The 25,028-nt window shown below is 40.8% G+C and overlaps 1 protein-coding gene across 1 annotated transcript in view; it reads left to right on the forward strand.

The window, feature by feature from the left end:
• The window catches only part of LOC140941637 (uncharacterized), a 39,967-nt gene that overhangs the window by 13,656 nt on the left and 1,283 nt on the right, over window positions 1-25,028 (forward strand). Inside the window, exons 9-17 of the mRNA XM_073390660.1 lie at window positions 375-555; window positions 12,534-12,694; window positions 13,132-13,242; window positions 13,335-13,525; window positions 15,109-15,231; window positions 16,411-16,481; window positions 16,636-16,676; window positions 16,765-16,864; window positions 24,452-24,551. Of these exons, the coding sequence (XP_073246761.1) occupies window positions 375-555; window positions 12,534-12,694; window positions 13,132-13,242; window positions 13,335-13,525; window positions 15,109-15,231; window positions 16,411-16,481; window positions 16,636-16,676; window positions 16,765-16,864; window positions 24,452-24,551 (1,079 nt within the window). The remainder of the gene's footprint in view (window positions 1-374; window positions 556-12,533; window positions 12,695-13,131; window positions 13,243-13,334; window positions 13,526-15,108; window positions 15,232-16,410; window positions 16,482-16,635; window positions 16,677-16,764; window positions 16,865-24,451; window positions 24,552-25,028) is intronic.

Below are 25,028 nucleotides of genomic sequence, written 5' to 3' on the forward strand. Positions count from 1 at the left end.
CATGATTTCCCGTAACTCTTTCGTGGGAATTGGTAGATTATATTTATGGTGATCTTTTCGTTGTAAAGGCAAATAATGTCAATCCCTTCTGACTTAAGAGTGTTTTTGCGCACTGGAGATCTGCGTCTCAAATTAAGAAAATTACACTTGGAACTTTAAGTACCAAGTGTAAGAGCAAACTTAAGTCCTGCTTATAAGATTACTGTAACTAATCAGAAGTATTCGAAGTATGTTTTCTAAACTCAAACGTTGTGTAGTTGTTTTGAATTCAAAATCTGTTCTACTGCTTTGAAAATTTTAGTACATTTTTTGACTTGCAAGTGAAAAACCTACGGCCGATTCCTAAAGATATACCGTAAATCTGTTCTTTTCAGGGGAATTTTGTGTTCATCTGGCAGAAGAGCGGTTTCGAAAGAGTGAGTTGCCTCGTCCAACACCCAGTGATATTCCTGCCAAAAGAACATTAAAGTTTTGCCAGCCGATGCCTCGCACTTGCGACAGCGGCAAAGACACTAGGTCTAGCGTCGGACAAAACAATGCTTTGGAGGGAGAAAGGTACAAGTAGTGTACGTACATTCAGTGTAATCTTTGCGTATGTGGATCGAGAATATTTTATTTTCGTTTTAAAAAACGATAAACGTACTTTAGTCTCATATTGACGTGATCCTTTTTAAAATGTATATTAAAAACCAGAAGCATATAGCCCTGAAACGTGTAGCTCTGTTTAAATGCTGGGGTTTTTTGGACAACCAATCAAAATTTACTTGATATCAGCATTTTATACTGAAGAGGCCACCCTGGCTAAATAACATCTATTATTATTATTATTATTATTATTATTATTACTTCCTAATATGGAATTACTGATACGCGAGACTGTCCGGCGAGAGCTTATTATGAAAGCCCTGTTTCAATCACAGTTTTACGAAGTAGAAAAATGGAATATTATTCCCAAAATGGCCAGGAGTGACTTCTACCGGACAAGATAAAGTGGAATAATCACGATCAGCATCTTTCGGGAATGGCTTTACTTGTTGACACGAAAGCTAGCGCGCGCTTAAATAAGTATGCGTGAATATCGCGCGCTTTTTTTTTACCTCGTAGTTTTCTAAGGTTGTTATCTTAATATTAAGAAAAATGTAAAAAGGCCGCTCAGAATAACATAAAATGTTTTATAGTTCACATTGAGACGGAAAACTACTTATCGAGCAAGATGATTTATTTTACGAAAAGTCAAGAGGAGGTTAGACACGGTCGCAAGGTATCATGGGACGAATTATCGAATTGAGCGTCGTTGGACTCATTTGCATCAAACCTTCGAGAAGTGTAGTCTGCTACACAGCCGTTTTCAGTGTCGTCACGCAACGCTCCTCCCCACTACGAGCAGTGCGGATCTCCAGTTTTGCCAAATGTTACCTGAACGAAGCGTTGAATCGGCTTTTCTTCCCTTCCCCTTGTCTAGCTGGTATTCTTTGCTCACAACAAATGGCAAAGTTTTACCCTAAGCGGAGGATTTATTCGGACGATCCATCGAAGACTCAAAACATGCGTGGAAAATAACTGTAACATTTTCGTTCACAGCTATTTTGCAGGAGAAGCTTTTCCGTCGCATTTTACAGGCATAGTTTGGATACGGTTGCCATTGCTGTCTGTACATCGAATTCTCGGGTTATAATTCCGATATAGGTCTTGTTCAATTTGGATTCTTTTGTGCGCGGAGGACACAAAGAAGTCGAGTTTCTATCGATGAAGTTTGTATTTTATGACAATCTCATTGCACGGTTTTTTGGTGTCGCTCAACTTTAAGATATTAGATAAAGATAGATAATTTATTTAAACACGTCGCAGCTGTACATGGGTGAATTGTGTATTACATATAAAATTTAAAAGGCATTGAAATCTTTCACTCTCTCTTATACGAGTGTCAAAGAAATTTAAAACTACAACAGTCAAGTCTGGAGTAAACAGAGAAGGGCTCCGAAGTGAACCCTTCCATTTAATAACATTTGCCCAAGGAAGGCACCGCCTAACCCCAGACGAAAAAGTCTCTACGAGGGAAAAATCCAAACACACGAAGCTAGACGCTGAACTGCGTGCATTCTATCTTTAACTGGGACGTGTATATAAGACCTATAAGCATCTGACTGCCAGTCTCCTAAACGCTTAATCAGTTCTGCAGGGATTTGAGCTTGAAAAGCCAGAGTGGCCCCGCGCGAGTGGAAGCTATGTCCACTAACTTGAGACGGGTCTTTGTTCGTCTTGGCTGCCAACAGCTTTAGAAGGGAGTCAAACTTTCCATAAGTCAGAGTAGTCAGGCCTTCCTCAGTTGATGCTGGGATGGAGGCTGGACCCGATAAAGGTGCTGGTACCAAGCGAAAGGCATATCTGAGAGCTGTATAAGGGCAGAGTGGATGCTGGGATGAATGCGAGGTAACGGAACAGTTAAAAAGCGCTGACTAAATTGGATGGTATTTGACCATCGATTGATGATGCTGGCCCAGTCAGTAAAAAAGAGTATGTCTCCCCCGCGTAGGTGTTTGGACGGGTCAAACTGTGTGAATCCTATGCATTGCAAATTCGCCTTACGCAGGAGGCCAAAATGCGTTACCTGGCAAACTGCCCAGAAAGTTGCATGCAAAGGTTTGTCCAAATTTAAGTGACTCTTGAAGGCTAATAGGAAATGGGGTGTAATCGGTTTCTTTTGGGACACTGTTAAACGTTTTACACACTTGTTTCGTCGAAATGTAGTTGCTGAACTGAGAATTGTTTTTGGTTGGGTCAGTCAGACCATGTTCAAGGTGTAGAATGCGAACCGCATTTAAATAAGTTGGGATGGAGGTTGCTGAGAGTTACCTTGCCAGAAAAGCTGCAAGCGAGTAAGGGTTAATGCTGCTCTTGGGAGAGGCTGGTAACCGTAGTATACTCAAAAGGATAGGTATGAATGCATTTGAATCACGTAGGTGGACCTGGTAGTAGGTACATATGCTCGGCGCCAGAAATTGGTGGCTTCACGGTCAAGTTGCCGCTAATCCCTTGGATCTAGGGAGAGCAAGAGACAAGGGGGACATGTAAGATTCGAAGTCATTTGATCCAGGTAGGATGTTGGTTGCTCCTGGGATATGCTTGACGAGCAAACTGAAGTTGCAATACTCCTTAATAAGCCAAAACAGTGAACGAATCCAGTCCATGATCACCGGACAACAGGTTGACTCTTTGTTTAGAATGGCTGCATCTACCTGACTGTCTGTCTTGATTATTACTCGATGACCTGACTAGAAAGGTGCCCAACGGTGTGTAGCTAAAACAGTGGTAAATGTCTCCTTCTAAATGATATGGAGACAGTAAAGAGATGGGTAATCCAAGGCCCAGTTGGCCTACATCCAGTCTGTTGTCCATAAGCGCCCTCCGCCAAACAGGGAGGCATCAGTAAGCACCGCTGTAGGAAGTTCTGGGATGGCTGAGGGGAACAAAGTTTTACAGTTGTGTGCTGGTAAGAGGCAGATCCACCACATGAGGTCGGCTCTTGCATTTATATCTTGTAGTGTTTTTAAATTTCAATTCGTCGAGTCTATTTTTATTAGTTCTGAATATTTTATTTACGACTGAGGGCCACTAGCTCATCACTGTTTACTGTCATGTGTTACCCTCATTAAATAAAGTTGCTACCTACCTGCCTACCTATGTTTGGATAGAGGTCATGGTAAGGGCATTTAACCGTTTTTGCCAAGGTAATAAGACGCCTCAGAAATGCGCGCCCCCTCGAACAACTCGTGCTGCCAAATTAAGCTTGCAAAGGAGTCGTTGTAGGTGAAGCTTCGTAAATATGCGTTTTGAGCTTGTTACCTTGAGAAGGGATAACTCAGACACACGATCGTCTGAGAGACGGAGTTCAAACTGAACAGTGTCGATTTCAAATCCAAGAAAAATCAGACATTGGGCAGTGTAGACAACTTTGGACCAGTTGACAGTGAAGCCGAGAGACAGGGTGTCAAAAGTTACTTTGCACAGACGTTGGGTTGGTTCGATGATAAGGACGTCATCGAGATATGCCAGGACAGTATACCCTCTCCGTGCCATCATACGACTAATCGCTTGTGCGAGGCGATGAAACACCATTGGTGAGGCCCCGGCTCCAAATGGGAGACGCTTATCATAGAGGTACGACATTCCTGTATCTCGCCAGCCGTCGGGGTGTGTGCCAACGCTTCTGTATGCAGGTTTTAAGTCAACTTTTTCCAACCAACAACCAGGTTGACAGAGATTTGCTGCATCGTCAACAGTAACATACCATACTTGTAGTGTTCTAAATCCATACATGAGTTAGAATTCATCATTAAGGGTCGGCTACAATCCATGATCATTCGTAATTCATTGAAGGCCTTTTTTGGTACAGCTTCAAGGGCGTCAATGATAATGAGCATGTTTGCCTTGTGTGCTATAGCAAAGTGATCTTCTCGGAGACCTTTGACTAATTGCGCTTCAATTTGATTTTTAGCTCCAGGCATGTGTAAAGGCATGTGAAACCATTGAATCAGGAGAAAGGAGCTTAACACCATCCAAGATAAAGTCCATGTCCGGGTCATTGTTTAGTTCTGTTGCCTAGGTCTCACAAACTAAGTCTGTGGAGACCTTGGCTGCTTGGGGCTGCTGCTTAAATTCTGAGAAGGGCCCTGCATGAATAGGTTAACTTTCACCACATACGAGAGTTAGACGCTGACCATTGAGAGAATGACATTTTTTCAAGAGAGAGTTTCTTATCCTGAGCGGTTTTTAATACAATTCTAGCATCACCAGAGGTTCCAAGCACGGTCTCCTTAACCCCGTGTAGTGCTAAGTGTTAAAGCAAAGGGCTTTAACAGCGGTTGCGCTGGGTCTTGTTCCTCTTCGGTTAAACCCAGTAAGATGGGGTCTCCTAAGGAATCCATGAGAGATTTTCGCTCGGATTGGACAACTGGGTCTTGCTGGAGACTTTTCAAGGTTGTTTTTGCGACCAAATTATCATCAGGTGTTGTTGTTGTGGTCGCCGAGACCATCTTCGAAGCACTTGGTTGCGTGGACTCTCGCTGTAGCTGCAACAGCCCGAGTTTGGTGCGAGTAAGGTCCAGTTCAAGCTGTAAATCGCGGTTTCGAAAATCGTTGGTCGCTCTGTCGTTTACAGTGGGTTGTTCTTCCTTAAAACTTGTTGTAGTAAGGTCTTTTATCAAAGACTCAACCTTACTCAGTTCGCATTTGACGGCTACTGTTGTCACGTGATTGACCGAGCGTACGTACGTACGTACGTACGTACATACGTACGTACGCGTCTACAGATTGTACGGGTGGGGTAGGGGAGACTATCAAAAGGAAGGGAGGGGTGTCTCAGGCATGTCTTGGCAAGTCCACATCTTTAATATAGGATTTTAGTATAGGACATTCACAATATGGTCAATTGACAGCTGTCAAAACAGGATAGCCACTGACCAGTATCCCATGACCATATCGCGGGCTCATGTGTCAACTCATCGAGGTGACGTGATTTGTTTGGAAGCTGTCCGCTGACCAGTTAATTGTTTTACTAGATCGCGAACAATCTTCAATCTCATACTTTTACTAGTTAAACTGATAATGCACACATATTGGACATCAATGATTTGATCAATTGACAGCTGTCAAAACAGTGTACCCACTGACCAGTATCACTTGGCTGTATCGCGGGCTCAGGTGTCGACCCTTCGATGTCAAGTATTTTTTTGAAGTTATCCGCTGACAAGTTACTAGTTTTCAAGTGATCGCAGGCTCAAGTTCAAGTTTGTTCTAAATTCATATGAAATATGTTGTGTTTATGTGCTACACAATTAAAATTTTGATTGCAAACTGACCTCGGACGCGAAAATTCAGCCAGCTGTTACAGGCAGGGAAGACAGTTGCTTTTGACTTTTCTCACCATGGTCACGCGTTGGTCACGCTCTGCGTCCAATTTTTATGCTCTGATTGGTCAAAATTTGACAGGTGAGTTCATGCGGAAAATTTAAGCAGCATCTTGAATCTTGTTTACTTTGACAGCTGAAGCTGACAGAGTTTTGTGTCAACTTGTGATGTTTTTAAGTGTCTTTTTCCACTGGATGTGCAAAATGAAATTCAGCTGCTATCAGGAGTCCTCTGTTATTCATGGCTAGTTTGTTTATTGGGTTTTTGGTTGAGGAATACGTCGCTTCTCAAAGTCGGAAATCCGATTTCGGATGGCATCGTTTTCGTTTTCACCTTGCTTGATGCGTAAGAGGATTGCAAAGTCTGAAGCGATATTGGCTTTTCTTGATACCTTTCAGGAGCTGCATCTCGAATGGTAAGCCAGAGAAATTATTGTATTTGATGTTTGTTTTTTTAGATCTTATTTAATGAAGTCGAGCGGAGTTTATGCGGTCATTTAGTTTATGCACGTTTGTAAGATTTGAGACAATGATCTGACCGAGTATCAGGTTTGATATAAGCTTACAGAACTTTAAAAAGCCTTAAGACAGTTTCTCACCGCAAATAGAAAGAAAACGTTCCAAAGAATATTTAGTTATAATTCTGGCCGGAAAAGAAAGCTTTGAGCGATTTTCTTGCCTCGAGTTCGTCTTTGAAAAAAGCAAACACCGGGAAGCCGGCTTAAAACATAAAGTTAACTTTAAGCTTGAAGACTCAGGATTTTTAGGGATACTTTAATACTTGTCTTTCTGAATGAAAATTGTTGTTTCTGTATATGTTTCACCGAATTATATTTCTTTTATTGATTGTTAGTAGTCTCTCTTGTAATTTTAATCGCTGTGCCGATTGTTTTCAGTCGTTCAGTGAACATCGCTTGCAGGAGTACTCAAAATGCCGCGCGTTAATAAACCATTAAATAAAAAAACAGAATAAATTCTTTATAATGTTGGAGCGTAACTCTGTTAATGTTCATTCAAACACTCGCCACAGCTCGCACTACAAAAGTGAGAACCGGATAGTCGTGTAGGTGATTTTGGAAATTTTTTTAACAGTTTATGAATATTGAATGAGTGCATTTGTATTGTGAAATACTGCTTTCTGTCCGAGGTCTGCCGGTATGATAAAAACAGTGCCTCATACTACTGTTTCACCTCAGATGTGATGTATAAATGGTATAAAAGGTTGGTTTACACGCACCGAGATTTGTTGACAAGATTTTGCAAAGTAAACTTGTCGAACCCAAAAAAGTTGGCCTGATTTTTTTTCTCACTAATTAATCTACGGTGACCAAGAGCTATTATGGCTATTAAATGTGATCGAAGATGATTACCAGTTTTTGGGTGTACATATGAGGCTAGCTATCAACTCGATGTAAGATTTGGTTCACTCTTGGGCTGTTTGCAAATTATTTTTCTCTAAAATCAGGTAGCCTTTCCCTCAAAAGTCACATAAAATTGCCTCTAAAGTTAACTGAATTGTGGAATTCGAATACAAGTTTATTGTTTAATTTAAATTATAAATTTATTAATGGGAGCCTCGCTTTTAGCCCTGGCTAAATCTATATATTAAAAAACGATAAACGTACTTTAGTCTCATAGTGACGTGATCCTTTTTAAAATGTATATTAAAAACCAGAAGCATATAGCCCTGAAGCGTGTAGCTCTGTTTAAATGCTGGGTGTTTTTGGACAACCAATCAAAATGTACTTGATATCAGCATTTTATACTGAAGAGGCCACCCTGGCTAAATAACATCTATTATGATTATAATTATTATTATCATTATCATTATTATTATTATTACTTCCTAATATGGAATTAATTACTGATACGTGAGACTGTCCGGCGAGTGTTTATTATGAAAGCCCTGTTTCGATCACAGTTTTCCGAATAATCACGATCAGCATTTTTCGGGAATGGCTTTACTTGTTGACACGAAAGCTCGCGCGCGCTTAAATAAGTATGCGTGAATATTGCGCGCTTTTTTTTGTACCTCGTAGTTTTCTAAGGTTGTTATCTTGATATTAAGAAAAATGTAAAAAGGCCGCTCAGAATAACATAAAATGTTTTACAGTTCACATTGAGACGGAAAACTACTTATCGAGCAAGACGATTTATTTTACGGAAAGTCAAGAGGAGGTTTGACACGGTCGCAAGGTATCATTGGACGAATTGTCGAATTGAGCGTCGTTGGACTCATTTGCATCAAACCTTCGAGAATTGTAGTCTGCTACACAGCCGTTTTTAGTGTCGTCGAGCAATGCCCCCCCCCCCCCCCCCCCCCCCACTACGAGCAGTGCGGGTCTCCAGTTTTGCCAAATGTTACCTGAAAGAAGCGCTGAATCGGCTTTTCTTCCCTTCCTCTTGTCTAGTTAGTATTCTAGCTGACCTTGAACAAGAGACTAACTTAGAACTACTGAACCTTCACTGTTGGCTAAAAGCTAATAAGCTAAGTCTTAATGTTGCGAAAACTGAGTTTATGGTTATTGGCTCTCGCCAGAAGCTTCTTGTGGAAAGCCATAACGAAATAAACATCAAACTAGAAGACCAAGTTATCAGCAATGTTGATCACGCAAAATCATTAGGTCTCGTTATCGACAATCGGCTTTCCTGGTCTAATCATGTTAACGAATTGTGTAAGAAGGTAACTCCGGCTATAGGTGCCCTTAGACGTATCAGGCCCCTTATCTCCCAATGTACTGCGGTACTAGTCTATAACTCCTTAATTCAACCTCACTTTGATTACTGTAGCCTCGTTTGGGATGGCTTAAGTGATCAACTGAGTGACAAATTACAAAAGTTACAGAACCGTGCAGCTAGAGTAACTTTAAAGGCCAGCTATGGGACTAGCTCGAGCCTGCTTCTTGGTATACTCAAATGGGACAAATAAGTTATAAGGAGAAAGAAGCATAAAGCAATAATGATGTTTAAATCTCTAAATGAACAAGCTCCAGTGTACTTGCAGAACCTATTTCACGAACGAAGCACAGACTATGATTTGCGCAACTCCTTTCATAAATTGACGTTGCCCAGGCCGCGTACTAACTACTTGAAACGAAGTTTCAGTTACAGCGGTGCTTTGTTGCGGAACTCTTTACCCGAAAATGTGAGAGGAATTAAATCAGTCAGGAAATTTAAAGAGCAAATCAATCATCTTTTTGAGTCGTCGGACTCTCACTCGGCAGTCTTGCAAAACAGTATGTCGATAGTTTTTAGTCTAATTAATTGTAATTAGACTTTTACTCTATTATTACTGAAGATTTTACCGAGTTTTAAATAAAGAATCTACCTACATACCTACCTACGCATGAGGCCAAAGAGCGTTACTAGACAAACTGCCCAGAAAGTTGCATGCAAAGGTTTGTCCAAATTTACGTGACTCTTGAAGGCTAATAGGAAATGGGGTGTAATCGGTTTCGTTTGGGACACTGTTAAACGTTTTACACGCTTGTTTCCTCGAAGTGTAGTTGCCAACTGGGAATTGTTTTTGGTTGGGTCAGTCAGGCCATGTTCAAGGTGTAGAATGCGAATCGCATTTAAATAAGCTGGGATGGAGGTTGCTGAGAGTTACCTTGCCAGAAAATCTGCAAGCGACATGACTTCCTTGCTTCTTCAGCTTTTTTTGCTTGAATTGAGGAAATTTTCTGGTTTTCTCAAAGACCAAGTTGTTGATTATGCTGGCAGAATAGCCATTTTTCTTCAACTGTCATTCGAAGCTGGCCATTAAACTTCGAAGCGAAGCGTCGTTCGCTTTGCTGATTGGACGAATGATAGTTTTTTACGGGGAAATTTTGTCGTTCGTGCTCCTGATTGGCTACGAGCAGTATCAGTACGAATTTTGTCCACTATGATTTTCGTGGATAAATCTCAGTACCTATGAAATAAACCTGGTTTTGCAGCAGCTTTCAGAACTAGGCAAGGTTTGAAGGGCGTGGGCGTTGGATCCTACAGAAAAAAATAACATTAAATATAAGGGCCCACTTGACAAAGAGAAATTCCACCCAGAGATAAGACTGTGAAAGGTTTCAACCCAGGAGTCATTTCAAAAGTAGGCTGAGTTTGATCGTCCGGGTGAACGTAGTCCTGAATAGTTCTCTTATTGTTAACAGTGACTGACGTTTCGACAACCTGTTCGGTAGTCATCTTCAGAGTGAAAGTGAGTTGTATCACGTTAGTTGATGGTATTATACTCTGGTTATTGATCTAATTGGTCAATTACGTCGCGATCTTGTTGGTCGTCTGTCAGTTAAGCCGTGATGTTATTGGCTATGAAGACACCCGCACTGCAACGCACACTTAACAACAAACCTCTTACACTGAAGAAAATCGATAAGATCGATTTTCGACGCTACAACAGACTGAGGTGTAGTGTTCCGCAGCCACCCAAGCTGTATGGACTACCAAAAATACACAAACCCAACATACCTATCCGGCCCATAGTTTCTTTCTGTGGGTTCCCGACTTACCAGCTGTCTAATACTTAACTAATGTACTGAAACCGCTGACTGACGAATCTAGACACAAACTACAGTCTACTGAGAAATTTATTGACGCCATAAAGACAATACAGATACCGGACGACCACAAACTAGTGTCCTCTGACGTGAAATCACTGTTCACCAGTATTCCACTTCAGCTGGCTCTAGACTGTACTGAGAACGCTATTAAGAACTCTACTACCTACAGACGACGTTATGGACCTACTCAACCTGTTTGACTTCGACGTACTTTCAGTACAACGGCATACACTACAAACAGTTACACAGTACAGCTATGGGCTCTCCAGTTTCTGTTGTTGCAGCAGAAATTGTCATGCAAAACATCGAGGAACAAGCCCTACCTACCTACACGCGAACTGTACCTCTTCGGTTACGTTACGTTGACAAAGACGTACACAAAGACGGAATCGACGATTTTCACGAACACCTTAACAGACAGAACGCGGACATACAGTTCACCAAGGAGATCGAAGAAAATTGTAAGATACCTTTTCTACACTGCTTGGTCACTCGCGACAACAGCAAGCTAAAAACGACTATTTACAGAAAACCGAACATACCGACCGATTACTAGATCAGTCTTCGTACAACCCGACCTCTCACAAGGCCACTACTATCCGGACTCTGACGAGACAAGCGCAACTAGTGTGTGACTCACCTGACAGCCTACAAGAAGAGACTGATTATCTTAACAACGTTTTTAGTAAGAACAATTACAACACGGACTTTGTTAGACGGAACACTCATAGTAACACTGATTCCAAAACTCAGACCAACTCTGGCCCTGTTACGACAGCGACTATACCGTACATCAGAGGCACCTCTGAAACCGGCAGAAACCTAAGCACGCGACTGACCGAACACAAACGGGCGACGAGGAATGGTGACGTCAACAATCATATTGCTGAGCACCATTTACAAACGAAACATCAAATTGACTGGGACTCTGCGACATGTATAACGTATTCTACAGACTACTATCAACGTCTTACTTTAGAAAGCTGGTTTACTAACTTAGAACAAACGCCACTGAATCGTAGCCAACAGTTACCAGCACCGTATAAACGACTTATTGACGAGATCAAGCAAAACTAACTACGAGGGAACGACTGGAGAACTGACAATTTGACTAACGATAGACGACTGTTTAACTGTGACTATAGACGGATCGAAAGGCACCAATTACTGATTACGAGTCTTCATAGCCAATAACATCACGGCTTAACTGACAGACGACCAACAACATCGCGACGTAACTGACCAATTCGATCAATAACCAGAGTATAATACCATCAACTGACGTACAACTTCACTTTGACTCTGAAGATGACTACCGCACAGGTTGTCGAAACGTCAGTCGCTGTCAACAATTCAGGACTACTTTCACCCGAACGATCAAACTCAACCTACTTTGGAGATAAGACTGTTCACAGTCCCTTATTTTTCCGTAAGATCGTGGAGATCGAGCGCTTTGCGTTATGGACAGCCATCTTGGATGAGTGTCAAAACCACTTAGGGAGCGAGGGTCGGTTTCGGAGGAAGCGAGAAAAATAGAGGGACTGTCCTAACATCACTGCAGCTCGCGTTCAGGGAGTGTGTTGTACCAGCAACGCAGGCGTTTGGTTGGTAATTAGACAATAGATGTTACTTTGATCTTGTTTTACCACTGAGTTAAAGCATTTTGATGTGTGTATATATTATGTGAATCTGGAGTTATTCTGACAAATACCCGCCGAGAAGCAAGCAACCGAAATTGGGCAAATGTTGGCGTCGCGAAATACCTGTTTTGAGGTTTCCGGGTAACGGTGACATTTTGCCTCAATATTTAAGGTATTATAAAGATTTAGAACCAAAGAAACTTGTTCTCTTTCATCTTATGTGAACCTTGTTTTATGCGAGACAAATTTTGAACGGAATGGAAATTTTGATCATGATCAAGTGGTCGATTCTTACTCGGACAGCCTACTAAAAGTTTCGGATTACATACTGGAATAAGTATGGGGTCAGACAGCGAGAGCAATTGTCTTATTATACCTATATATTTATTATGCCTTTAGTAATTTTTCTGATCATAGAAATATATTTATAGTATCTTATTAAAGGAGAAGGAAGAAAGCTTCGAGATTGACTTGGATAGATTAAGAGTGTCTGACGTAGTACTTGGAGAGGGAGAGTTTGGAATTGTTAATAAAGGTAGCTACCGGGGACAAGATGGAAGGATCTATGATGTCGCAGTAAAGCAGTTAAAAGGTACTATTATAAATAAATGGAAGGCACCTAATTTGGTTGATATGTTTTTTTTCCTTCATTTATCAGCCTTACTTTTAAAGGAATGAGTAGACATGCTGCAACGAAACCTGTGTTGCAGAAGAAATGTACACAATGTACATCAATATATTCTTCTTGCATTTATTTCTTTGTGTCACGCCTCCTTCTTCTTTTCAAATGTCCTCTCCTATAACAGGGCCCCCATGAACTCCCACGGAGGGCCTGATGCAGGTTATCTGATATAAATAAATAAATAAATAAATAAATAACGATGATGATGATGATGATGATGATGATGATGATGATGATGATAAAGTATATAATTTATCTTGCCGCGATTTAAAAACATCGAACACAGTGAAAGCTAATCAGTGTATAACGTGTTAATGAATTTACTGTAATGTGGCTTTTCTATACAGATGGTACAAGCACGGCAGACAAAAACGATTTATTAAGTGAAATAAAGATGTTAAAACAAGCTGGTCGGCATCCAAACATCGTCAGCTTAGTTGGCGTTTGTACTCGAGAGGGTATGTTTTATCCTAATCAGTATTTGCTGTAACGAATACTCGGTTCCTTTTTCTTTAATATGTTTCTTTTTCATTTTTTATTATTATTTCAGAGAGGATTCTTGTTGTGACTGAACTGGTTCAGTATGGTAGTTTAAAGGACTTCCTAATATCAAAACGAATAGCATGCGTTTCTGGTGAAGCGAGTCGCTACGTAAATGTACGTTTTGGCTTAAACGACCGGGTGTTACTTAAAATCGCGTTTCAAATCGCTTTGGGGATGCAATTCTTAGAAAAGAAAAAGGTAAGGGAATATACGTGTAATACCTTTTTGCGTTCAAATATAATGCCTTCTTTCCATTCTCAAAACGTGCTTACCTCTTTGTAATATATCTTTAAAACATTTTCCTGTACCTCAGAACTTTTCAGCATATGAAGGGATGATTATTCTGGCAGATATTTTTCATATAGTAGTTGTCATCCGTGGAGTGGTATTTTTCTATATTCTTTCTCTGGGGCCGTCTGTCTTTGCTCTGTCTATATTATTAAGAGGGTCTCAATGGGGTTAACCGATAGGCGTAAAACGGCCAAAAATTTAGTCGATAGCCGTTAAAATTGAAAAATTTTAACCGCCAGCCGTAAATAGAGTAAAAAAGAGTTAACCGTAAAAGAAACTGTTCCCTAGATTTGCTACTTTCAAGGGAGGTACTAAACTCACTTATGGTTGCGTTTTTTATTTCCCGGCTAGTGTGACTCCGTACGCACGTTAGGTGAAGCGCCTTTTAGGTGTTGACCAAGACCTAGGCTCCATCTTTTACCGAAATAAAAGGTTATGTAAAACCACTCAGTACGGAGGATTTGAGACGGATCTAAGGTATCCCACTTGCCGAGTTGCCCTGTTCCGTAAAGCTGTTGCAGTTGTTCGCTCGTAATAGCATTTTTGTGAAGGGTTGGCCCACGTTTCCCCTCCTGCATCACTTGTTTGCAAATAGCGTAGAGGACTTTGTTAGATTTTTGGAAGGCTGAGTCGCCGACTATCGGCCATGGCTTGTTGTTGGGAGGTTGTCTTAAGTATCGGTTGACAGCTGCCCGGATCGCTTTAAAAGACAAAACTTTGAACTCTGTGCCGTCCTCTCGCCTGTCAGCAGGCGCTAAATTAAAGGATATAAAGACATAGAATAGAAGAGCACCATCAAAGTTAAGATTAAGTAGCAAAATACTCCTAGAACACTCAAAGGAAAGTCTAAGGTGAATTTTACCCCGACAATGTGCGTTATTGACCCCAGCATTTGATGCTCGCTACGGTCTCAAAATTCGGTTTATTTTTAATTCGTTTTGTGATATTCTTGTCCACCCGCGAAAATACTATACCCACGATCGACTTGCGAAAATCCACCCGGAACCCGCGACAATTTACCTGTGACCTGCCACAATTTACGCGCCACCGCGAAGATTAGACTCTTTACTCCCACTGATGCTATTCTATGATTTAGTTTGATATAAGTATTATTATTTTGGGATATGATATGTTTCGTAAACTGCCTAAAATGAGTCTTTGTTTCAGTTTGATGTAATGTTAAGCAGTGCAGATTGTTTGTTTGTTTGTTGTTGTCGTTTTACAAAGCTTTTTTCAGTTTTTAAGAATTTACTCAGAGGAAAGTGGATTTCAGATTCTTCTCATGCAAACCAACAAAAAACCGCTAAGATTTTGCGCCGAATTTCCCATTTCTTTCCATTACCCTTGGGCATTTTTATTAAAGCCCTCGCTCCAATCACTTTTTTCACAGTTAGGTTTGATTAGTTCGAGGCTCTCCCCGCATTTCTGTACGTTTTGAGCTTTTACCGGTATACAATTTTTTATCTTTGTATCTTTGTATTTCTTTTTAGTGCGTTCATCGCGACCTTTCAGCTAGAAATGTCTTCATTGGAGAAAACCTCGTAGCCAAAGTTGGCGACTTTGGATTGGCACGTGATATCTCAGACTATGGTATTTACACCAAAATATCCAATGTAAGTACATGTAGGCTCGGGAACCGCTTCGAACTGCACAATTTTGGGACAGCCGACATTTTCAACTGTAAATCGAGACACCATAAGAATGATATACCGTGAACTTCCGCTTATAAGCCCTGAGCTTATGTATCTTCGTAAAGGGTTTTAGATGGACTTATAAACTGAGGGGTTTATATCCGAGGGGGGCTTATAACCGAGGGGTGCTTATCACCGGACTAGAACAAGCTTTATAACATAACTAGAATGTTCGCCTAATCAAATTTAATGGCGCAAGCGTGCTCCATATTCCCATTGAGCACACTGATGACGTCAATAAACTATACCTCAAGTCTTTGTGACCATCCTCCCAAGACGTCTCCCAAGGCAAGTGCATACACGATGAGGCTCTTACTATGTATTTCATAACGTAAATTTAAGAGAAAACTTTTGAATTTCTTAACCAATAATAGGGAAATTAGGTGTGTGTTGTTGTTGTTGTTGTCATCTGCGCGAGCTGTGTGGGCTATGGCTTGTGCAAATCATTCTTTGCAAAAATCTTTCTCTCTAGAAGAATTTTTCTGTGAATTAATCGTTTTTCGGTACCCCAATATGGATTTTACAATCTTTTGTAATGTTATCTTAAGTGAGTTGAGTTAAATCTCTCGGTTTCAAGATAAGCTTAAAAACATAACTGTCAGGTAAAAATATATATAGTCACGTACACATTGACGCGCGCTACAATAATAAAATTTTAAGTGAACGGCTATATCGATCGCTTTGATAATGTTATAAAACAATTAGCTCATGCTTCAACTGTGCGTATGTCGAGATGTTGAGCACTTGGGAAGTTTGGAGAGCACTCGAGAGGTTAGAGTTGCTCTAAACTCTTACGCCTTTTTCGTGCTCTCCAGACTTCCCGCGTGCTCAATATCTCGACATACGCACGCTGACTCATGAACTGATTGTTCAATAGCAGTGCTAATCAAAATACGTTTATCATTTACTGGCTTTTTTAATTAAAGTGTTATAATAAATCGAATTCATTTCAATACATTTGGAACAGAAAACTCACAGGACGAAGAAGGTATTCCCTTCAACTTCTACTTTGCGATTTTTTTAGTATGTAATAGGGATGCCGAAAGGACCTGATCGCGGGCTATTCAAATTCTAAAGCGAGAATCTTTCTCTCTTCTGTAGGGTAGAGTACCTTGGAGATGGTTATCCTTAGAATCGTTAAAGGCCCAAGTATACACTGCCAAAAGTGACGTGTAGGTGTCCAAACTGGTTTTATCAACGATCAGCTGCGATACTTGAAGCAATGATTTTTGACTTCATGTTTTTACATATCGTTTAGTCATATTCGATCGTGCATGTGAATGGATTTATTTGACTTGTATATCTTTCTGTTTCTTTCGTTTAAAGATGGTCCTATGGTATTGTCTTGTGGGAAATTGCCACTTACGGTGGGTATCAAATATTAGCAAATTTTTATAGTGTTCTCATAGCTGTTTCCTAAGCAAAATATGTTGTTATCTTGTTTGTTGTCTTCAGGTGAGGAGCCATACCCTGACATAGAAACGCCAATGGATCTCATACTTTGGCTCTCCATGGGGAACCGGATGTCCCGTCCCGAACATAGCTCAGAGAAAATGTAAGTTCGCAAAGTAAGTTAACTAAGTAGTATAGCAAATAAGGTTTCTAGGAGGGCGGATCATGCGGATCCACATGGTGATTAACATATGGAAATTGAGACAGGTAAATAGTGACGTCAAAAGATAGATGCTGTGTTGAAATCACTCCAGTTTAAAGAGGATAACTGATAATTATTTGAATAGGGCGTTTTTTTCTTTTAAGTTTCGTAGAAAGCGGAATGTCAAAGAGCAGACCTTCAAACGTTGTTAATTAAGTTTATTTAATAGCCCTTTTGTTTCCTTAGAACAAGTTCGAGGAAGGGTCCAATATATTGAATACAATTCTCGGTTCCAAATGATTCGAATTTAAACGACTGTTGTAGTTTCTGTCACCCAGCATTAAGCAAAGTTAGGAAAAAGAGTGTGGTATGTTTAAAAACGACCGAAATCGATATACTGAAGCTTTGTTTTGAACTTGAGACAAAACATTTGCCGCTGCATTCTAGTTGTTCGATTTCAACTTTGCTTTCCCTGAACCAAACTTTTCTCCCATTCAAGATAGCGACCTCATTAGTAAAAACGTGTTCACATAAAAAGTTCAAGATGGCGACCTCATTACTAAACCCCGCTTCCATACTTTTTCTCTCACTGACCCCCCCCCCCCCCCCCCCCCACATTTACTACAACGGATGCTCTTCGATTACTCAGAGTTGCTCTTATTAGCGCAAAGGTGCACGTGCCCACCCTTCACTCAGCGTTGCTCGGCGCTGCTCACTGACTATTCAGCGCTGCTTCGAGCTACTTTAGAGCTGCTCTCAGTAGCGCTAATGTGTATACTATTTACTCAGTGCTGCTCTGAGCTGCTCATCATGGTTATTTAACATTGCTTTGAGCCACTTAGAGTTGCCCTGAGTAAAGCTCAAAAGGGGCTCACTGACCACGCAGTGTGGCTCTGAGCTAGTGACGTTGATCACTCAGTTTTGCTTTGAGGTTCTCAATAATTTTTCACAGTTGCTCTGAGTTACTAAGAGTTGCCCAGAGTTAAGCTCAAAAGGGCTCACTGACCACTCCTAGTGGCTCTAGCATTGCTTTCAAAGTAAAGTAGTCCTGAGTGACTTAACCCTAAATTAATTAAACGGGGGAGTTTTGCGAGTCCACTTTCCATATCAAACGTTCATCGAATTAATAGGGCGAGAGAATGGTACATTTTAGCCATTCTGTCCGAGAGCATTTAGCCGTAAGTCTAACAGCAATCGACACGAAACAGTGGGTTGTCCGAAACAATATGATGGCGATAGAAGGAATAACCAACTTTTTGAATGAGGGAGAGGGCTTGCCGAGAATAAAAGCTAAAAATATTGTGACGACGATGAAGAAGATGATGTTAATGAAGATGCAGACGAGGACAACGATGATGAGCAGGTTTCATAATTGGCCGTTTAAGAACTGTGGTCGTAGTTTGCACTTCTCTTCCCTTCTGTCCTTTCGCGCGCACCTTGTGACAGTACAGCTCGTTTTAATAGGGCCTTTAGGATCTGGTGTACGGCCTTTGTCATCCTCTCCCAAGCTCCTCCCATATGGCATGTCCCAGGTGGGTTGGAGATCGATTTAATCCCTCTGTATGTACAAAACCCACTGATTCTTTGCTGATACACTCATCGACACAGGTCTAGCTCCAACTCCTCATCAGCTCTGGTAAAGTTCTTTCCACAGTCGTTTCGAATTTGCTTTAGGAGACCTTTGAGATTGATGAATCTTCTTAAGGCATTAAACATTGAGACTGTGTTCAAGCTGTGTGCAGCTTCGATGTGTATGGCTCGGAATGTAGATCAAGTGAATAAACATCTATACTGTTTCACTCTGCTTTCGGCCTTGTTTCACATCTAATGGACCAAAAACGTTCACTCCAATATGCGTGAACAAAGGTTTGTTCGGAGTAACTCCCTCTTGCGGAAAATTTGCGATCAACTGTGATCCCCATTAAGCTTTTCTTTTCTAACAGTCCTCACTACCGTTAACACTTGCGCACTACAGAACGTCCATTTACAAGTCCAGAACCTTCTCTGAGAGATAAAAACACAGACCCCTGTCGAAGGTGACGTACATTCTCATGGTGATAGAAAAAGCAATTATTAGTTCTGTGACATAGTCATCCCTTGGACGAAAGAAAGGATAATAATCCACCTCTCAACTTTTGGCCTAACTTAAAATTTGATGAGCCTTTCCTCATATAATGCTTTTGGCTTGTCTTTCGTTCGACAAGGTAGAAGGTTCCTTAAATACCTCCGGGAGCGCAATTACCGTAAAATTCCGAAAATAATCCCCAGGGCTTATATTTTTCAAAGGCCCTTTTTGAGGGGCTTATTTTTGGAGGGGCTTATCTACGGAAGAAAATTTGCGTCTCAAAATCGATTGGGCTACCCTTATATGTGGAAGGAAATTTACCGTTTTTGCTTTGTTTTACTTTGTATTTGAGGGCAATTTCCAAGTACAAGCCCCCCGGGAGGGCTTATATTTGGAGGGACGATTTAACGGAGGGTTTTTTGCGTTACGAGTTTGGGGGCTTATAAATGAAGGGGCTTATTTTCGGAATTTTACGGTTCTTCTTTTTCAGCCTTATGACGTTCTTCCACTGTAGGACTCCCGTTTAAAAACCCTCTGTTACTAAGGATGGCGTACTGGCGTACGCTTCCCTGCTTCGGCTCGTAAACTTTACTACATCAGCCAAGTAAATGCTGTTTTTATTTTCCACCACAAAGAATATTGATATATTAACTTGTCAAGAGGATTTGAAGAAGCAGTAGTGGTGTAAATCTTGCTTTTCCCCCTTACTTTGGGTCACTATGTATCAGTTCCGGGACTTAAATTATTGCGAGCCAGCGAGCCTAGTACTTCCACAAGGAGACGCTGGTCTATTCAGCCACCGACCATTTTTCGTTAGGTCTTCAGATCAGGCCTTGAACCTAATCATCGGCCGGGTTGTCATCTCGACTGACAAACCCCTACTCTAAGGGTGATAATTTGCTCCAGATAATAGTAAGGCGGTTTGTCTCAATCATGTGGAAGCGCGTCGTGTCACTATTGCTGCATTTCAGAACAGTTTTGAATCAGTTCATTTTTAGCTCATGGATGACGTAGTCATGCCATGGGCTTTTGGAGGCACTCGAATGGCACTCGATCACTCACTCACTCGATTCTTCTTAATTTATTCATTAAAGTCAAATTAAACACTTTACTGTTACCTCCCTTACTTAGTATTACTTTTGTTCCAAGTGCCTTTTACGCATATGTTTGGCATATTCTAGAGGGTACTAGTAACGGGTACATTTTTTCCCGACACAACTCGGAGTAGCCAGCCGAAAATGGGTTTTGTATAAATGGAAATATTTTAAAGAACACTGACAATATCATCTGCGTGGAATGATGGACTTGGAATTGTTAAAAGGACTTTGAAATGATTGAGCGTGGATCATTGTTGTATTTTTGGGCGAATTGTGCACATTTGTTCCCGATATTACTTGATATGGAGAAGATGCCCGGAGAAGATGCTATCGACAGGACTGTGAAAGAACTATCGAAGCCTGACGATGGGATTTCGTTCAGCAAAGAGCGAATAAGCCAAAGAGCCTTAGCTGCAAAGAAAAGATCCTCGAATTGTAAAGCGACGTTGACCTTCACATGAGGAAGCAAATTATTTTACAAGTAAAAAGCGTTAAATAAAATGCTGCGCCGATAACAAGTTTCTAGAATATTCAGGTGCACATGCAATCGGACATTCGACTGTGTCGGGTTTGGATTCCTAAGGTCAGAACACGTACAGCTTCGGGCGAGGATAAGCTGAGTGCTATAGAGATGCCAAAAAGTTACCGAAGAAATGCTGACGAAATACGAAATGCTTTTCAAAACCGACACTGTATGCCAAAAAGCAGATGCCAAAAACCAAATGCTAAAGAATGTAAACATGATCTATCATTTAACCAACACACAGAGAAAGTCATGAAAATTATGAAAAAAAAAACCAAGGAGGATCCTTTCCGGAAAGTGAATATGTTACAGTGCCCAAGCAGTTGAAAACAATTGAATTTTAAAACGGAATGTCTCTCAAGCCTTCCTGAGTTGTATAAATACAGAGGTGATGATTCTTCAACATTCGGAGAGACTCTTTTCTCTTCTCATGGCCGTTTAATTGAAACCCGAGATCATCTCTCAAGGAGATCGAGAGTTAATAGTTAACACGACAATATTAGAAACGTGAGACGAAACTTGAGCGTCTTAGGGACGGACCGTTAGAAAACTTATTTGGGGAGGGGCGGGCGAAGTACAAAAAAAATATTCGCGCAAGGAAAAATTAAATGAAAAAAATTCACGCACGCAAATTAATCCTAAAAAATATTCCTGCTATGGCCTAGAAAAATTCATACAATGAATCTGGTAACGAAAAAAAATTCCTGTGGCTCGAAAATTCCCCTCCCCCCCCCCCCCCCTTCATAACTTTTCTAATGGTCCGTCCCTTATTTACAAGCAAACGCATTTGATAACCAGCAATGTTAACCGTCTCTGATCGGATTCAAATCCCTCCCAAAAAGACTTATAAAGACAGTGACAGGAACAAAGAAAAATGCATCTTGTTATTTTATTGGCTAATACAGCGTAAATACATCTAATTTTTTCTATTAGCTAAAACCGCATTCGGGCTCCCTGTGTAGGTTGTGAAAATGTACAGTTGAAAATTAAAACTGTCAAAAGTATTCGTAACCGATATCTCTATTTTTAGTTGTAGCGGTAGGTTCGAAATTCATTTCAGATCAGTATCAAATTTTACAAGACAGCGTTTAAATTCTTTCAAGATTTTAGCCCTTGTTTCCTTGTTTGTTAACGTGTTTCATGCGATTGCTCTTCTAAAGCGTATGGAGTTCCTGATAAAATCTGCTTTGTCTTCTGATCTTCTGGAGAATGATGTTCTCATTTCTTCTGCGGCCAGAATTCCTCTGTAAAAACAAATCTTTAAATTCCGTGACGGTGTAACCTTGAAGACAAACTCCGTCAGTCGCAGTTTGTACATTGTTTCCAGACTGTCCCATCTAGTTCGTATTAAGACATCCTCAGCGCTAGTGTCCCATGGCAGCCCATATACAATCCGTCAGTCGCAGTTTGTACATTGTTTCCAGAATGTCCCATCTAGTTCGTATTAAGACATCCTCAGCGCTAGTGTCCCATGGCAGCCCATGTACAATCCGTTCAGCTCTTGCATGGAGTTTCCCTAGGTTGTTTAGGTGCGTCTTGTTGCACGATCCCCACACTGGCAGACCGTATGTAACTGATGGCATTATCACTTTTGTGTAGAAATCTTCTAATTGCTTCTGAGGGAGGAATCGCATGCGTCAGAGTAGACTTGACTTGGATGCGAAGGACTTCGCTACATTTGCAGCTTGATCTGCCCAGGACAACTTGTTATCAACTTGAACTTCGAGGAGTCTTTCTGAGGTTGTCCACTTTATAATGCTGTTGCCAAGGCGAAGAGCTTGGATAGAGCCAGTAAATGTTGATTTGCGCTGCATGATCATTGCTTTACATTTTCCTGGGTGTGGTACCATCGAATTTCTGTCGCACCATTCCTGGAGTTCAGCTAGAACATTGTTTAGAGAGTTTGTTTGCAAATCCATCGTTTCTGCGATACAGTATATTGTTGTGTCGTCTGCATACAGATAGGTTTCCGCAGAGACTAGTGATTTTAGGAGGTCGTTTGTGGAGAGCGAGAATAGCGTGGGTCAGAGGATCGACCCTTGCGGCACTCCGTGAGTTATAATGTGTGTATCGGAGTCCCATCCGTTGATTCTGACGAATTGTCTTCGTTCTGTACGGCAGTTCTTTAATCACAGCCAGATATCTCCTCTGATTCCAGGGTCGTTCAGCTTTTATAGTAATATATTGTGCAACACTGTGTTGAAAGCTTTAGTGAAATCCACAAACAGTATTCCCACAAAAAGCTTTCTTTCTACTGCTTCTCTCCACCTCTCAGTTAGGTGTATTAAAAGCTGTTCTGTTGACTTTCTGTTAATCAAGTAAATTTTGCGTAACCACGTAATTAGTGATATTACTTGCGACGCAGGATTCCATTAATTTACTTGGTATACTGAGCATAGACAGTGGTCTGTAACATGTTCTGTCTTCCTCTCATCCTTTTTTTTTAACGCTGAACTGACTGTAGCTATTTTCCACTGGTCTGGTGGCTTGCAGGCTTCAAAACTCTGTTTAAACACGCTCGTGAGAGATGGGGCAATAGACATACCCGCATACTTTAAAAGACGCGCAGATACGCCATTTGACCCCGTAGCTTTGTTCACTTTCAACTTACAGACCTTTTCCTCGATTTCAGCAACTGTGTAGAAATAATCGTTTAACATAGTTGCCTTCTCAGTGTCATCTGATGTAAGGGTTCCATCGTCCTTCTTTAATTGGTGGGCTTGTCTGTTTACTTTTGTTGTTCCTGATGTCTTTTTTAGTAGTGATCTGAGATACCCAGCGGACATGTGCCCTTTTGTTTGACCAGATCTTTTCTATTCGTGACAATGAGGTCAATCAACGTTTTAGAATGGTTAGTAATTCTTGAGCTAACAGTTGCTTGACCCTTTTTCCACAAGATGTTGAAGCCTTTCAGATGCCTTCCAAATAAACGTGTCCGCTTCTTCGTCCCATTTCAAGCCAAGTGCATGCACACTCGGTTGGCAATTCTTGTATGTCACGATTTACCATAGAAACTGGTCTCTCGGTTTCCGGTAGTTCAGCTAGTACCTTTTGGTTATTACTTATCCACTTTGTCAATCTAAATCCGCCCCTTGTTAGCAACTCTCGTTGCTGTGTCGAAAGCCTACTTCGGTCTTTGGAGTAGTAGCAGACTTAATCAAATCATCCACTTTCATTTTTCTTTCCACGGTTTGGACTACGTCAGGAACAAATTCCGTTACATAAATCGAAGCACTCTTCTTTAGACTGAAGTTACAACACTGGGCAAGGGCGTTGCACCAAACAAATGTCTCACCATGGCTATCGGTAATTGGTTCTCTGATCCGTTAACCAGAAACGTCGTCGCTTCGAAGTTTTCCTCGTGTCAACTAAGTTTCCTTCGTAAACACGAACGTCAATGAACAATTAATCTTCTTTCTGTTCGTCTATTGGACCGATAATCATAGTCCAACCAAAACTTTACCAGTCTTTAACTCGAGCGGCAGGGAAAGTGTTGGTTTTTCTTCAAACTTCTTCGTCTTCAATTTTGGGAATGTCAATGCTCGTAAACTAAATAAGGACAGCGAGCAAGGTCTCCTCCCTTTGCGATGCAACTTGTGGAGTTCGCGTGAAACAGTCTTTACTTTTCCCCTGACTCTGCACAGTTCCACTTCAACAGAATCATCTATCGGCCTTAAAAATAACTAAATAAGTTGTCCCACAGGTTACGTAAACTCATGATCTTAATGACATGCCTACTCATGACGACATCGCGTTAATTTATTCCCTCTCAAAATAATTAGATTACCCCTCAAAAAGAATAGGAATAGGTAGCAACCTTGCTTAATGAATAATATATGAATATTTGCTTCTGTTATTTGCAGGTATGAAATAATGTGGTTATGTTGGAAAGAAAATCCTTTGATGAGACCCACATTTGCTGATATCACTAAGCGATTCCCATATTATTTACAGCGATATAAGGTACATTTTCTTTTTTTTTTCTTTCGTTGTTAATTTCATACTGAACGTTTGTTTCAACAAATCATTGGTTTTCCATGCATAGACCGTTGCCTTTCTCCCGTGAACGAAGGCATTAACCCAGGCTTGGGTCGACAAAATGCCGTGATTTGTATGAAATTGTCCACACAAGTCTCGACCGCGCGGGCCTACTAGAAAGGAACGTGGGGAAGTTCTATTGCCTTACTACTTTTTAAAAGGCAGAGATAACGCAGGGAAGAACTCTCTCTGACACCGGACATGCATTGAAAACACAAGGAAACCCCAGCCACAGATATAAATAATTGGCCCTAGGTAATAATTTTCAAATTCCACTTTATTTTTAGCAATCAAAAGGTTTTAGTGAAAAAAGAAATAACTTAATGAAATAAATAAAAAAGGAACTTAAGAGAATGATGGATGCCTATGTAGCCATTTGGAATGTTGTTACGCCAATCGGTT

The sequence above is a fragment of the Porites lutea genome, chromosome 6 (genome assembly GCF_958299795.1).
Source record: "Porites lutea chromosome 6, jaPorLute2.1, whole genome shotgun sequence".
Lineage (NCBI taxonomy): Eukaryota > Metazoa > Cnidaria > Anthozoa > Scleractinia > Poritidae > Porites > Porites lutea.